This window comes from Salmo trutta, chromosome 7, assembly GCF_901001165.1.
Source record: "Salmo trutta chromosome 7, fSalTru1.1, whole genome shotgun sequence".
NCBI lineage: Eukaryota > Metazoa > Chordata > Actinopteri > Salmoniformes > Salmonidae > Salmo > Salmo trutta.
The window spans coordinates 10,712,594-10,730,933 of NC_042963.1; the positions used below are offsets into that span (position 1 = coordinate 10,712,594).

At 44.9% G+C, this 18,340-nt stretch overlaps 1 protein-coding gene across 1 annotated transcript in view; it reads right to left on the minus strand.

Moving 5' to 3' along the window:
* The window catches only part of LOC115196924 (junctophilin-3), a 56,042-nt gene extending 38,016 nt beyond the window's left edge, over positions 1 to 18,026 (minus strand). The window contains 2 exon segments of the mRNA XM_075074286.1: positions 16,230 to 17,452; positions 17,509 to 18,026. Coding sequence (XP_074930387.1) covers positions 16,230 to 16,611 — 382 coding nt within the window. The 5' untranslated portion in view covers positions 16,612 to 17,452; positions 17,509 to 18,026.
* Positions 18,027 to 18,340: the final 314 nt, after the last annotated feature.

Here is an 18,340-nt window from a genome sequence, read left to right on the forward strand (position 1 = left end):
CTACTACTACCAGAACCAACACCACTACTACTACCAGTACTACTACCAGTAGCAACACCACTGCTACTACCAGTACAACCACTACTACCAGTACCAACACTACTACTACTACAAGTACCACCACTACTACCAGTACCAACACTACCACTACTACTACTACCAGTACTAACACCACTACTACTACCAGTACCAACACCACTACTACTACCAGTACCACCACTACTACTACTACCAGTACCAACACCACTACTACTACTACCAGTACCACCAATACTACCAGTACCAACACTACTACTACTACCAGTACCACCACTACTACTACTACCAGTACCAACACTACTACCACTACCAGTACTACCAGTACCAACACCACCACTACCACCAGTACCAACACTACTACCACTACTACCAGTACCACCACTACTACTAGTACTACCAGTACCACCACTACTACTAGTACTACCAGTACCAACACCACTACCACTACTACCACTACCACCACTACTACTACTACCAGTACCAACACCACTACTACTACCAGTACCAACACCACTACTACTAACAGTACCACTACTACTACTACTACTACTACTACCAGTACCACCACTACTACCAGTACCACCATTACTAGTACTACCAGTACCAACACCACTACTACTACTACCACTACTACCACTACTACCGGTACCACCACTACTACTACTACCAGTACCACCACTACTCCTACTACCAGTACCAACACTACTACTACTACTACTACCAGTACCAACACAACTACTACTACTACCAGTACCACTATTACTACTACTACCAGTACCAACACTACTACTACTACCAGTACATCCACCACTACTACTACCAGTACCAACACCACTGCTACTACCAGTACAACCACTACTACCAGTACCAACACTACTACTACTACCAGTACCAACACCACTACTACTACCAGTACCACCACCACTACTACCAGTGCCAACACTACTACTCCTACTACCAGTACCAACACTACTACTACTACTACTACCAGTACAAACACCACTACTACTACCAGTATCACCACTACTAATACTACCAGTACCAACACTACTACAACTACCAGTACCACCACCACTACTACTACCAGTACCAACACCACTACTACTACCAGTACCACTACTACTACCAGTACAAACACCACTGCTACTACCAGTACAACCACTACTACAAGTACCAACACTACTACTACAAGTACCACCACTACTACCAGTACCAACACCACTACTACTAACAGTACCACTACTACTACTACTACTACCAGTACCACCACTACTACCAGTACCAACACTACTACTACCAGTACCACCACTACTACCAGTACCACCATTACTAGTACTACCAGTACCAACACCACTACTACTACTACCACTACTACCAGTACCACCACTACTACTACTACCAGTACTACCAGCAGCACCACTACTACCAGTACCACCACTACTACCAGTACAACCACTACTACTACTACCAGTAGCAACACTACTACCAGTACCACCACTACTACTACTACCAGTACCACCACTACTACTACAAGTACCACCACTACTACCACTACCAGTACCACCACTACTACCAGTACCACTACTACTACCAGTACCACCATTAGTAGTACTACCAGTACTACCACTACGACTACTAACAGTACTACTACTAGTACTACCAGTACCAACACCACTACTACTACTACCACTACCACCACTACTACCAGTACCACCACTACTACCAGCAGCACCACTACTACCAGTACTACTACTACCAGTACCACCACTACTACTACTACCAGTACCAACACTACTACCAGCAGCACCACTACTACCAGTACCACCACTACTACTACTACCAGTACCACCACTACTACTACTACAAGTACCACCACTACTACTACTACCAGTACCAACACTACTACCAGTACCACTGCTACTACCAGTACCACCAATACTACCAGTACCAACACTACTACTACTACCAGTACCAACACTACTACCAGTACCACCAGTACTACCAGTACCAACACTACCACTACCACCAGTACCAACACTACTACTACTACTACTACCAGTACCACCACTACTACCAGAACCAACACTACTACTACTACTACTACCAGTACCACCACCACTACTACTACCAGTACCAACACCACTACTACTAACAGTACCACTACTACTACTACTACTACTACCAGTACCACCACTACTACCAGTACCAACACTACTACTACCAGTACCACCACTACTACCAGTACCACCACTACGACTACTAACAGTACCACCACTACTACTAGTACTACCAGTACCAACACCACTACTACTACTACCACTACCACCACTACTACCAGAACCAACACTACTACAACTACCAGTACCAACACCACTACTACTACCAGTACCAACACTACTACTACCAGTACCACCATTACTAGTACTACCAGTACCAACACCACTACTACTAACAGTACCACTACTACTACTACTACTACTACTACCAGTACCACCACTACTACCAGTACCAACACTACTACTACCAGTACCACCATTACTAGTACTACCAGTACCAACACCACTACTACTACTACCACTACCACCACTACTACCAGTACCACCACTACTACTACTACCAGTACCACCACTACTACCAGCAGCACCACTACTACCACTACGACTACTAACAGTACCACCACTTCTACTAGTACTACCAGTACCAACACCACTACTACTAACAGTGCCACTACTACTACTACTACTACTTCTACTACCAGTACCACCACTACTACCAGTACCAACACTACTACTACCAGTACCACCACTACTACCAGTACCACCATTACTAGTACTACCAGTACCAACACCACTACTACCACTACCACCACTACTACCAGTACCACCACTACTACTACTACCAGTACCACCACTACTACCAGCAGCACCACTACTACCAGTACCACCAGTACTACTACTACCAGTACCACCACTACTACCAGTACAACCACTACTACTACTACCAGTACCAACACTACTACCAGCAGCACCACTACTACCAGTACCAACACTACTACTACCAGTACGACCACTACTACCAGTACCACCATTACTAGTACTACCAGTACCAACACCACTACTACCACTACCACCACTACTACTACTACCAGTACCACCACTACTACCAGCAGCACCACTACTACCAGTACCACCACTACTACTACCACCAGTACCACCACTACTACAAGTACCACCACTACTACTACTACCAGTACCAACACTACTACCAGTACCACTACTACTACCAGTACCAACACTACTACTACTACTAGTACCACCACCACCACTACTACTACCAGTACCAACACCACTACTACTACCAGTACCACCACAACTACCAGTACCACCACTACTACTACTACTACTACTACCAGTACCAACACTACTACTACTACCAGTACCACCACTACTACCAGTACTACCACTAGCAGTACCACCACTACTACTACTACCAGTACCACCATTACTAATACTACTATTACCAGTACTACTACCAGTACCACCACTACTACTACTTCTACCAGTACCAACACTACTGCTAATACCAGTACCACCACTACTACTACTACCAGTACCACCACTACTACTACCAGTACCACCACTACTCCTACTACCAGTACCACTACTACTACTACTACCAGTACCAACACTACTACCAGTACCAACACTACTACTACTACCAGTACCACCACAATCAAATCAAATCAAATTTATGTATATAGCCCTTCGTACATCAGCTGATATCTCAAATTGCTGTACAGAAACCCAGCCTAAAACCCCAAACATCAAACAGCACCACTACTACTACTACTACCAGTACCAACACTACTACTACTACCAGTACCACCACTACTACTACTACCAGTACCAACACTACTACTATTAGCAGTACCACCACTACTACTACTACCAGTACTACCACTACCAGTACCAACACCACTACTACTACCAGTACCACCACTACTACTACTACCACCAGTACCACCACTACTACTACTACCAGTACCAGCACTACTACTACTACCAGTACTACCACTACCAGTACCACCACTACTACTACTACTACCAGTACCAACACCACTACTACCAGTACCACTACTACTACCAGTACTACCACTACTACTACTACTACTACCAGTACCACCACCACTACTACTACCAGTACCACCACTACTACTACCAGTACCACCACTACCAGTACCAACACCACTACTATTAGCAGTACCACCACTACTACTACTACTACCAGTACCAACACTACTACTATGACCAGTACTACCACTACCAGTACCACCACTACTACTACTACCAGTACAACCACTACTACCAGTACCAACACCACAACTACTACCAGTACCACCACTACTACTACTACCACCAGTACCACCACTACTACTACTACCAGTACCACCACTACTACTATTACCAGTACCAACACTACCACTACTACCAGTACCACCACTACTACTACTACCAGTACCACCACTACTACTACTACTACCAGTACCACTACTACTACTACTACCAGTACCACCACTACTACTATTACCAGTACCACCACTACTACCAGTACCACCAATACTACTACTACCAATACCACCACCACTACTACTACTACCAGTACCACTACTACTACTACTACCACTAACACCACTACTACTATTACCAGTACCACCACTACTACCAGTACCACCACTACTACTATTACCAGTACCACCACTACTACTATTACCAGTACCACCACTACTACCAGTACCACCACTACTACTACTACCAGTACCACCACTACTACTATTACCAGTACCACCACTACTACTAGTACCACCACTACTACTATTACCAGTACCACCACTACTACTACTACCAGTACCACCACTACTACTACTACTACCAGTACCACCACTACTACCAGTACCACCACTACTACTACTACCAGTACCAACACTACTATACTAAAGATAGAGTAATAATACTACATCCCAGACTGTATGCTAGTCATCAATATACACTGAGTGGACAAAACATTAAGAACCCATCCTAGACTGTATGCTAGTCATCAACATACACTGAGTGCACAAAACATTAAGAACACCATCCCAGACTGTATGCTAGTCATCAATATACACTGAGTGTACAAAACATTAAGAACATGGTTTGTCATCGAACAGCCTCAATTTGTTGGGATGGGCTCTACCAGGTGTAGAAAGCGTTCCACAGGGATGCTGGCCCATGTTGACTCAAATTGGCTGGGTGACCTTAGGGTGGTGGACCATTCTTGTTACACACAGGAAATGTGAAAAACCCAGCACCGTTGCAGTTCTTTACACAAACCGGTGTGCCTGGCACCTACTACCATACCCTGTTCAAAGGCACTTAAATATTTTGTCTTGCCCATTCACCCTCTGAATGGCAAACACACAATCCATGGCTCAATTGTTTCAAGGCTTAAAAAACCTTTAACCTCTCTCCTTCCCTTCATCTACACTGATTGAAGTGGATTTAACAAGTGACATCAATAAGGGATCATAGCTTTTACCTGGATTCTCCTGGTCAGTCTATGACATGGAAAGGGCAGTCCTTAATCTTTTGTACACTCAGTATATGTATGAGTGAAACTGTGGAGAGGTACTAAGTAAGTGAAGAGCACTCATAACATCTATCACCATGTCCATCCCGTTTCCTGTCAGCACCGTTATTTATGGGACATTTTACCAACAAAATAATGGAATGTTATTTTCCCTGAGACGTCCAGTATGGCAGCTGTTTATCATCTTGTCTGCCAACCCCTCTGGTAGATCACATCTCAGAATAGTCCTATAAACAGTGCATTCGGAAAGTATTCAGACCCTCGAAAATTGATTAAATTGTTTCTTTTTACACAAAATTATTCCATACACAATACCCCATAATGACAAAGCTAAAAACAGGTTTTTGACATTTTTGAAAATGTACAAAAAATACTAAAACTGAAATATCACATTTACATAAGTATTCAGACCCTTTACTCAGTACTTTGTTGAAGCACCTTTGGCAGCGATTACAGCCTCAAGTCTTCTTGGGTATGACGCTACTAGCTCGGCACACATGTATTTGGGGAGCTTCTCCCCTTCTTCTCTGCAGATCCTCTCAAGCTCTGCCAGGTTGGATGGGGAGCGTCAGTGCACAGCTATTTTCTTTTGGTTTTTGCTGTCATGCACTGTCAACTGTGGGACCTTATATAGACAGGTGTGTGCCTTTCCAAATCATGTCCAATCAATTGAATTTACCACAGGTGAACTCCAATCAAGTTGTAGAAACATCTCAAGGATGATCAATGGAAACAGGTGGCACCTGAGCTCAGTTTCGAGTCTCATAATGAAGGGTCTGAATACTTATGTAAATAAGGTATTTCTGTTTTTTATTTACAAAAATTTGCTAAAATTTCAAAAAAACTGTTTTCGCTTTGTCATTATGGGATATTGTGTGTAGATTGATGAGGAAAAACATGTATTTAATCCATTTTAGAATAAGGCTGTAACGTAACAAAATGTGGAGAAACTCAAGGGGTCTGAATACTTTACAAATGCACTGTAGAGGTAGCAAACTGATCCTGACTGGCTAGGGTCAAAGGTTAGGTTCCAATTGTCATTCCAAAACAATAATGCTTCACTCTGAGATTGACCCTCTCTCTGGATTCCGTAAATCAGTTCAGTGCTATACTATTATGTGAGGTTATGTGACAGATTTTCAGCCTGATGCGATACATGACATGATGTTTTGAGAGTTTTGAATCATTACAGGCCTTTCTTTAGAGATAGTAGCATGATTTCATAATGTGAACTACAATCTGAGTCTATTTTTTCTGTGAATAGGTGCAATCCAGCACTTTTCCTCTGTACACTGCCTTAGTAGCTGGTATTTTAGATGTAGCAGGATTTCTCCTCTATTTCCCAGTACAGCTTAGGTCCAACTGTGTGGTGCTGAAATCTAGGACAATTCACTGCCTATCTCTCTATCTGTCCCTCTCTCTCTCTCTATCCGTATCTTCCTCTCTTACACGCACACATACACACTACACACACATACACACACACTGCCGAATTGACGGATCTATGGGATCCATCTATGTACAGTAACAGCCTATCTAATCTATATTCTGTCCTTTCCGTGCTGCCAATGACTGAGCAAACCCTCTGATGTAACAGCTCCTCTTGCTCTGTGATTCAACGTGCCAAGCATTCTATAATATGCTGCTTATGTGTGGAATCAGCACATATAGGCCCCTATAAGGATTCCAACCAATCTCAGTATCTCTGTTTGTATCACTCCTTTTCCAAACCCCCTAACCCCAAGCACGCACACTCACACTCACACACACACATGCACACACACTCCCCTGTCCTCTTTGCCTTTATTGATCTCTGTGGGCTGGCATGTCAGTGAAATGCATAGGGTTGGATGGCTCAATAAGGCAACAGCAGAGAGAGTGTTGGATATCCCCACCCCCACAGCAACACACTGCTGCTGCTGATGCTACTAAAGGTGCTGCTGCTGCTACTAAAGGTGCTGCTGCTGCTGCTGCTAGTGGTGCTGCTGCTACTGCTGCTAGAGGTGCTGCTGCTACTGCTGCCAAAGGTGATGCTGCTACTGCTGCTAAAGGTGCTGCTCCTACTGCTGCTAAATGTACTGCTGCTACTGCTGCTAAAGGTGCTGCTGCTACTGCTGCTAAAGGTGCTGCTGCTACTGCTGCTAAAGGTGCTGCTGCTACTGCTGCTAGAGGTGCTGCTGCTACTGCTGATAAAGGTGCTGCTCCTACTGCTGCTAAAGGTGCTGCTGCTGCTAAAGGTGCTGCTGCTACTAAAGGTGCTGCTCCTACTGCTGCTAGAGGTGCTGCTGCTACTGCTGCTAAATGTGCTGCTGCTATTGCTGCTAAAGGTGCTGCTGCTACTAAAGGTGCTACTGCTGCTAAAGGTGCTGCTGCTACTGCTGCTAAAGGTGCTGCTGCTACTGCTGCTAAAGGTGCTGCTGCTACTAAAGGTGCTGCTGCTACTGCTGCTAAAGGTGCTACTGCTGCTAAAGGTGCTGCTGCTACTGCTGCTAAAGGTGCTACTGCTACTAAAGGTACTGCTGCTACTGCTGCTAAAGGTGCTGCTGCTACTGCTGATAAAGGTGCTGCTGCTACTGCTGCTGCTAGTGGTGCTGCTGATACTTCTACTACTGCTGCTAGTGGTGCTGCTGCTACTGCTCCTACTGCTGCTAGTGGTGCTGCTGATACTTCTACTACTGCTGCTAGAGGTGCTGCTGCTGATACTGCTGCTGCTCGAGGTGCTGCTGCTACTGCTGCTAGAGGTGCTGCTGCTACTAAAGGTGCTGCTGCTACTGCTGCTAAAGGTGCTGCTGATACTTCTACTACTGCTGCTAGAGGTGCTGCTGCTGATACTGCTGCTGCTAGAGGTGCTGCTGATACTGCTGCTGCTAGTGGTGCTGCTGATACTGCTGCTGCTAGAGGTGCTGCTGCTACTGCTGCTAGTGGTACTGCTGATACTACTGCTGCTAGTGGTGCTGCTGATACTGCTGCTAGTGATGCTGCTGATACTTCTACTACTGCTGCTAGTGGTGCTGCTGATACTGCTGCTGCTAGAGGTGCTGCTGCTACTGCTGCTGCTAGTGGTGCTGCTGATACTTCTACTACTGCTGATAAAGGTGCTGCTGCTACTGCTGCTAAAGGTGCTGCTGCTACTGCTGCTGCTACTAAAGGTGCTGCTGCTACTGCTGCTAGAGGTGCTGCTGCTACTGCTGCTACTGCTGCTAAAGGTGCTGCTGATACTGCTGCTGCTAGTGGTGCTGCTGATACTTCTACTACTGCTGATAAAGGTGCTGCTGCTACTGCTGCTAAAGGTGCTGCTGCTACTGCTGCTGCTACTAAAGGTGCTGCTGCTACTGCTGCTAGAGGTGCTGCTGCTACTGCTGCTACTGCTGCTAAAGGTGCTGCTGATACTGCTGCCGCCACAGTTAGAATAGAAACCTATTGAAACCTACTACTCTTCAGAACAGGCCTGGCAGTCTGACTGAAGCTGGGTGGGCATCTGCACTATCTTCTCTGGGCTGTGTATGTGTATATATATATATATATATATATATATATATATATATATACACAGTGGGGGGGTTTTGGAGAAGACAGACTGGTAGATGAAGATGGAAAAGCATGAGGTATACTATAGAATAGTGTACTATTTTCGAATGAGAGACACTCCAGAGAAACTTCAAATCTACAGTGTTCATTATGTAACACTTCAATGTGTCCGTAAATCAGTCAATGTCTTTAAAATACTCCAGTATACTCTTCCTGTCACAGACAGCTGGCCGACATCTGGCCACACCCGCCTGATCAGTCAAAAGCTGTGTGACATATGATGGATCAAACACAGGCCTCAATTGATAGGATTACATTTATATTCCCACAGAGAAAGACAGTGACAGCGAGACAGACAGAGTGAAATTAGCCAGCGCCTTCCAGCTCTATTTCTATCCAGGATCACTTCCTGTTCTTCAGCTCTCTGCTCCTCACCTTCACCCACTGTCTCGAATCCAAGCACAGACACTCCAAAGGTAGAGAGAGAAATACAGAGGGAGAGAAAAAGAGAGAAAGAGAATGAGAGATGGGGGGGGGGTTGAGAATGTGTGAGTGTGTGTCTGTGTGTGAGTATGAGTGCTTCTTCCATGTGTCTCTGAAAATGTAGTATTTTTACAGCTTTTGCTGACACAGCTGAAATAAAGTCCTGACTGAAATAACGTGGGTTATGTCTGGCTTGAACAGAGTCCACATACACAGAGAAGTGACTTCTCCTCTCTTGAAAATTTGTTCAGGTCCATGACACAGCATATTATATTGTTGTTATAGTTTGCAGACACATTAACTAGAATCAGGCCGCAATGAAAGACTGGTGTGTTCCAGACCTGCAACAGCAGATTTTCTCAGTGAAAGAGGTCAAGAATAAAGAAAGTAGGGAAGGGATGTCTCTCTCTCTCTCTCTCTCTCTCTCAGGAGAGGGCAGCATGGGTAACTGAGTCTTAGGGGGTCCATCGACTCCATGGTAATCTCCCCACTAGTCTGACTGAAGCTGGGTGGGCATCTGCACTATCTTCTCTGGGCTGTATATATATATATATATATATATATTAGGACTTATATTAGTCCCCATTAGGACTTGTATCTCACTACAGTCGTTAGTCAAGCATTGCTAGGCTAGGCTATAATGTCTGGTGCAACACACATGAGCATGGATTATAGACATAAATTAAATCCAATGTCACATCTAGCAAAGACAAATGCAGTATCTGTATAAACTTTTAACAAATGCGTGTTGATTTAATTAAAAGTATTAAGTGCCCCTGAAATGTCCGTGACATTTTCCTTTTCCTTTCATTGACATTGACATAAAAAGCATGTCATGAATCATTCCACATCAAGCGAAACATGTTATAGGCAGGCCTACTTGAATCGTGTCATCCGCACAGTACGTAGCCGTTATAGACTCCATGGTGCTTAATAAACGTTCTCTTTGTGGGGGGTGGGTGGATGGAAGTCGGAAAGCCTATTTCATTTCAGAATGAAGCTACAGTAGTTTCATCGGTTAACTCGGGCGTAGTAGAAATTCTGCATTGTGGAGGCATCTCTCGGTTGAGTTAATAATCAGGGAGCATATTATTTCATTTCCCCACAGCCATGAAAACAGCTAACATTTTGAAAGAAACGCACCCGAAAACACTTTCCGTCGTTTTCATGCACAGCTTGTTCACGTTAAGGCCTAGTATGTAATGCTTTTAGCCTACAATAATCTTCTAAGAATCTTTAGTTTTCTATGGACTCTGCAACTCACATGTCAAAACGAATTCGATGGAGGTTTTCATCTGGAGTGCTGCGAGATGCGTTAGAACAGCAGTACAGGCGGCAGCACAAATGGTTAAACGCGGAAAGGTCAGAGACGCGGACACATCACAGCAACCCTGATTTGATTACGCGCCAATACATCATTTATTATAGTGTATTTAACAATGTGCGTTGTTCTGTTTTTAGGTTGAACTTGCCTGTTTGTATATCCCTTCCAATCGAGATTGCATTACGTTTTCCAAGTTTACTCAACCTGTAATCAAATGATGGCTCTCATTTTGATATTATAGGCCGCATACAGGCGCATGACTTGCGAGGGGGACAGGAGGTTCATGATCGTAATAAATGAAAGGCTTTTAAATAAGAGTGCTTTGACTACTTCTGGAAGTTTGTTTACACAGAGGCTGTTCCGCAGTGTTTACTATCCAGCAGCAACTTCTTTTTGTTCTATAGTATTACATCCCATGATCAAAGAGCACCTCATGAATTAATTATAAACCAAAGAAACGCTCCTCTGCTGTGCCACTATATTGTGAGTTGTATTTCTCAAAATGAGTGATAACTGGTAAAGGTTATATTTGTTCAAAGATATTTGTTCAAAGAGTTCAAAGACAAATTTGGTAGTATTATAAACTTTGAAACAACTGGTTTCTAGAAGGCTACAGAATTAGAGAAGGGCTGTTTCTCTGAACATCAAGCAGCAGGCTCCAGCAAGCCTGTTTCATGTACATGTCCCTCAAATACCTCGTACCTCTCTGCACATTGATCTGGTACTGGTACTTCCTGTATATAGCTCCACATTGATCTGGTACTGGTACTCCCTGTATATAGCTCCACATTGATCTGGTACTGGTACTCCCTGTATATAGCTCCACATTGATCTGGTACTGGTACTTCCTGTATATAGCTCCACATTGATCTGGTACTCCCTGTATATAGCTCCACATTGATCTGGTACTGGTACTCCCTGTATATAGCTCCATTCTTGTGTATCTTAATTTATATCTAATGTGTTACTATTTTTATTACTATATTTAAACTCTGCCTAGTTGGAAAGGGTTCATAAGCAAGCATTTCATGGAAAAGTCGACACCAGTTGTATTCCGCTCATGTGACAAATACAATTTGATTTTGATTTTGATTATCTCCCCAGTCAGAGGCAGCATGCCTGTCTCACAGACTCTGACCATCAGCAGCAGCAACCTATCTTCCATATTTATGTTGAGAAAGCACATTTGAAGGCCAACATTTAGGGGTGGAAAGCACTCATCATGTTAATGCAACCTAATAATCACCCTGAGAATGCTTCCAGAACCACCTTTGTATTTTATTTCAACTGAGAAAATCTACAAAATAAATTGGCCCAACCTAGTTTTCATTGATAGGGATGCGTGTGACATTGCACAGCGGTTAGCTGGTTTATTTCTCCTTTATAATATTTTTCAGCAGATGCTGTTCCCCCATGATGAAGGCCGTGACTGAAAAGGTCTAGGAAGCACTGATCTAGCTAATGATTAGCGCAAATACAGATGGGCAACCCCATGGTTCAGCCACTATGCTGCATCAGTTGGGCTACAGGTGATCATGCTTATATGTTGTTAGCCTCATTTTTGGAGGGGGAAAGGTCTTTTAATGGCCTTACCATCATATTATTTTCATTCATTTTGGAGTAGAAAAGACACCAGAGCTGTGTTCAGTACAAATTGTTTTAATGCAACGTTCAATTAAAGGGAAACAGTGCTGTTCTGAACGACCAGTTGAAAAACAGGGGAGGGGTTGGGCTGTGGGTTCAAAATACACCGCTGCCCTTCAAATACGTCACTCATTGGTTCAAGTCACACCCCGCCACACCCACCAGACAGAGCAAACGTAGGCTACCTCGAAGTCTACCCCTGAACCCCCAGGGTGTTGACCCTGGAACCAATTGACCTGGACCCCCCCCCCCCCCCAATATGCAACACAAAGCCCTCGACCGCATAGTGTGTACAATTCATAACAGAGGATATTCAAACTGGAGTAAGGTTGGCAGAAAGTGTGTTTGGATTGACTCTTTCATGAATTATTAATATTTTTATATTTCATCAAGTCAGCACTTGCACTTCAGATTTGAGTGTGTTTGTGTGTGAGTGTGTGAGAGAGAGCTAGACAGAGTAATGTGCATGGGTCAGAACAAGAGACATGCTACAGCACTGTTGTAAGATAGGTCTGGACTGTAAGCAGGTGCTGCTTTCGTAATGTTTGTGTCATCTTCTGAAACAGGAGCCTCATGTGGCTATGGGAATGTTTGATGTCACTCTGCTTGCAAGACAACCATAGAAGAGCTGGCTAGAACAGACACAGACAGACTGCAATCCAGGACAGACTACAGCTAGCGAAACTGCTGCAGAAACGCCAACATTCAAAATGAGCTGCAGTTAAAAGCTAAATCTCTCAGTAAGCTTAAATCGACTACGGATGTTATCCGGTTAAGGGATTTCGTTTTTGATTTTTTTTCTGTCGCAGAGAGGCGATGATGTGCCCCAGTCTTAGATTTGTCCATTTAAGGATTATTTAACTCATAGAAACATCCTAAAAATTGAATTATCATTTCAACGTTAATTCCCCCCAAAATTGAATTGGGGCATCACAAACATTGGTTCACATCGTGCTCATCATTTTGAGGAACTACGCTTGCTGTCTCTTTGGTCTCATTAACATAATCTGTTTCAACAGCAAAAAGATGACCTCAATAACTTAGATAACACACCTTGCACAAGGATACGGTAACCTAAATCTCCCGGCCATCTACAAAATTAGGCCCCTCCTTATCTCTACATGGTACAAACCATTTCTAAACAACCATGTTGGTTCAGTATGTAGGTCAGGGGTCAAATCATACAGGCTACCGCACTGTAATATTGACTCATATCCAGAAACAACTGTCAGGACAGTTTCCTGTAGCTCCCAGTACAGTGAGTTTGCTTTACTCCCAAACACAGATGTGCTAATCAGCAAATAAGGTGGAGTGTCAACAACCATCAAAAACACTACGTGACATGTAGTAACTTCTCTTTTACACGCACTGTTGAAGTGTTCTCCTTAGATAGCTCCTTGGATGGGTTCCTCATTCCATGGCCGTTGACAGTATAGCATTTCTAACTACCTGAGAGGAAAGACAATGCTACTGTAGCCTCTCGGTATCTTTGTCTCCCCCTCTCTGTCACTTTCTACTGTGATTATGATGTAGCAGCCAGATAAGCGCTCACTGCTCAAGTAGGTAAACAACATTAGCAGAGTCAGCCAGCCTATCAGAGTGAGCAACACTGAGTCCCCTGTGACACGCAGCCCTGCTGCATGTCTGTGTGCGTTCCCACAGCAACTTGCTGTACAGAGACAGAGGCGCCACTGCTGTAATGCAGTGAAACGAGGTAGACAGATATAAATATAGAGGAAAACAACTTCTCAGAGCATAGATCCTTCTCCTGAGGAGTGGTATGATAAGCATGGTGTGCAGGGTGTGAGCAAAGTTTGGGGGTAGAATGCAAGACTTTCTTATTGTCAATGTTAGATGGTGTAATCAACTGATAAGAATTGTTGCTGGGCATAAAATGCTGACGCCTTCAGACAGGAAGAGTATACTGGAGTATTTTAAAGACACTGACTGATTTACGGACACATTGAAGTGTTACATAATGAACACTGTAGATTTGAAGTTTCTCTGGAGTGTCTCTCATTCGAAAATAGTACACTATTCTATAGTATACCACATGCTTTTCCATCTTCATCTACCAGTCTGTCTTCTCCAAATCCCTTTCTTTATCTTATGCCTCATACTCATTTCATTATAACAAAGCCTTGCTGGCCTGGTGCTCACTTCAGAGCGGACACTGTAACTGTTATCATTTTGGATATCGTCTGTGTCATATCTGTTCTGCATATTCTGTCCTCATTAACCTCCTCTCCTGACTCAGCCAGTGTTCATTGGGCTGTTGGTTGGGTGCATAGTTGTGTAAGGTTCTGGTGCTAGAGAGTTATATAACTTTAACAATGCACTCTTAGAAAAAAGGGTTCCAAAAGGGTTCCTCGTTGTTTCCATAGGTTAACACTTTTTGGTTCCAGCCAGAACCCTTTTGGTTCCAGGTAGAACACTTTTTTGTTCTATGTAGAACCCTCTGTGAAAATGGTTCTACTATTTTCAACAAGGACACCCATTGAGACCAAGGTCTGTTTCTTAAGGGAGCCCTGCATTTTACAATTTATAAATATAAAATACAAGAGAATTCAAAACCAAATTAGAGAAAAAACAACCTTACACGTAGACCACAGGAGGCTGGTGGCACCTTCATTTGGGAGGACGGTCTCGTGGTAATGGCTGGTTTCTATGTGTTTGATGCCATTCGTTCCGTTCCAGCCATCATTATGAGCCGTCCTCCCCTCAGCAGCCTACACTGATGTAGAACCTTTTTGGCTTCATGGAACCCAAAAAGGATTCTTCAAAGGGTTCTCCTATGGGGACAGCCATTGGACAACCCTTTTAGGTTCTAGATAGCACCTTCTGTTCAAAGAGTATGGTGTTGCACCAGGAGGTTTCACCAGAAGAAATCAAAATATTCTACAGATCGTCATGCCCTTTGACTGTTTGATTGTTTTAAGTACCTTTGCCTTGCTAAAGGAAGTGTTTTGATAAATATATCTGAATGGATCTGAAATCCACCTCAGTAGAGAGAGAGTGTGTGTGAATTTGAGTAAGGACTTCCAGACTCTCATCACTGTCAGCTTCAAGGTGCGTATTTATGGCCTCCCAGCCAGGTTTACCATGATTCTGTCTGTCTGCTTGTTCCCTATGCTTTAGGGGTGACCTGAAATCTCTCTCTCATGCTGCATGCGGAGTCCGGTGGCCTTAATTTGGGCTTCGAAATGTCTCTCCCACTGCAGCATGAGCAGCGGAGAGGGAACTGCTTTCCCAATTGACAGATGGACGGAGAAAGAGAGATTAGAGAGTGTCTGAGAGATAGGAGAAGAAGGAAGCAGGAGACAGTTAGATTGTGTGTGTGTGTGTGTGTGTGTGTGTGTGTGTGTGTGTGTGTGTGTGTGTGTGTGTGTGGTGGAGGGAGGTGGGGTGGGGGGTGGTGACCTCATGGAACACCTAGCACCTAGGTTTCCCCCAATACTGTCAACTCACTATGAAGAATGGGCCTCCTGGTCTGTATCTCAATATCCATATGTTGATGCTTTACACAGAGGGTACTCATCCATTAAACATGGATCAGTCTGGGTCTGGGTCTGGGACTGGGTCTTACCTCCATCGGAGTAGGTCTCAGTGCCGTATCCGTCCTGAAGACCGTTGTTCCAGGTCCCCTCGTACTTCCCGCTGGTGCCGGTGCTCTCCCTGAGGCCGTAGCGTCCCTTAAATCCACTTGTCCACTCCCCCTTATACACCCACTTGCCCTTGTTCTCCATTCCAATCCCATGGCGCTTGCCCTGCGCCCAGGTGCCCTGGTAGGTGTTCCCACTGGGCCATGTGTACACCCCCACCACCTCAAAGCCATGGCTCCAGGACCCTGAGTACTCGCCTTGGCCCTTCGGCCCAGTACAGATGCCATGGCCGTGGGCTTTGCCTTCCTCCCACCCCCCACAGTATGACCCCCCATCATCAAAGTTGAACCTGCCCCCAGTGGACATGCATGAAATAGGTTTTGGCAAATCCCCCAAATCTCAAAAAAGAAAACAAACTAAAAACAGAGTTGGAGGTAGGGTTAGTGATGATGATGAGGTGTGGGGGGAGGAAGACACCCAAACAAATCCCCCGGGTTGACCTAAAGAGAAAAATAAAAAGAGGAAAAAGCAAAATAGACCCCCAGAGTGTGGGGTCCCTCCTGTCAGGCCAGGGAGGAGCAGCGGGAACCTCTTCAAACCATTATCCTGGAGGTTTGGTTCACTGTCACTCCCGGTCCAATCTCCTACAGCTGCAGCTCACAGAAGGGGGAAGGCCCACGCCAGCCATGCGTCCTCCCTGCCAACACAAACGCAGCAAACTCCTTTTCTTTGGGGTTTAGGTTCTGGCCCCCTCCCTCCACGCAGGGCCCCACCGCCGGCACACTCCCAGCTGCTTGTGCCTCCTCCTCTCTGGGGCTTTTAGCTTTAACTCTCCCTAGCAGCTAAAGACCACCAGGCTCCACCTAGAAACCTGGGATCCCACACAGCTACCAGTCAGCTGAAGACCACCAGGCTCCACCTAGAAACCTGGGATCCCACACAGCTACCCGTCAGCTGAAGACCACCAGGCTCCACCTAGAAACCTGGGATCCCACACAGCTACCAGTCAGCTGAAGACCACCAGGCTCCACCTAGAAACCTGGGATCCCACACAGCTACCAGTCAGCTGAAGACCACCAGGCTCCACCTAGAAACCTGGGATCCCACACAGCTACCAGTCAGCTGAAGACCACCAGGCTCCACCTAGAAACCTGGGATCCCACACAGCTACCAGTCAGCTGAAGACCACCAGGCTCCACCTAGAAACCTGAGATCCCACACAGCTACCAGTCAGCTGAAGACCACCAGGCTCCACCTAGAAACCTGGGATCCCACACAGCTACCAGTCAGCCACTGGCCAGATTCAACAGCATTTACAGCGTTACAGGTCCATCTCTTTTGGCTAGCTCAGCTTGTCTTTTGTACTCAACCCACCCAACATGCTCCTGCCACACAGTGCAACACAGAAATAGAGAGAGAGAGAAAGAAAAAAGAGGGATTCAGCTTGGTTCTCTCCTGATGCCTCTGCTAGTGAACAGCAATGCAGTCTCTTCCCATATGCGCACACACATATGCACACTCTCACAGACAGCAAGTGCGCACACAGACCATGAAAATAAACAAGTGATCTGATTATTTTCCTCCTCTCCTTTCCCTTTCCCTCTCTCTTTTTTAATCCACGTCCTTAAGTGGTTTAGCGATACTGATGCTTTTATTCTTGCTCCCTTGCCGGTGAGAAATCCAGATTTATTTATCCTTTTCCTCTGATTCAATACATCATGCTCTTTTATGTATCACAGCCTGCATTCTGTTGTCATCTCATTTCCCCCTTTCTCCTTATGGTTGGGTCTCTCTCTCGCTCTCTCTCTCTCTTCGGTGTCTCTCAAATCTCCTCATTAGAGGAGGACTGTTCCAACTAGCCAACACCCCCTCCCCCTCACATGCGTGCTCCTGTTTTTAAAGAGACAGAGGCAGCATAAGATCCAAGCCTCTCTCTCCTCTCTCTTTTGCTGCCCTGAAGAGCAGAGATTGCATGCTCCTGTTTTTAAAGAGACAGAGGCAGCATAAGATCCATGCCTCTCTTCTCTCTCTTTTGCTGCCCTGAAGAGCAGAGATGTTTTTTTATTTTCTTTCTTAAGCCTTTAGCCCCTTTGAC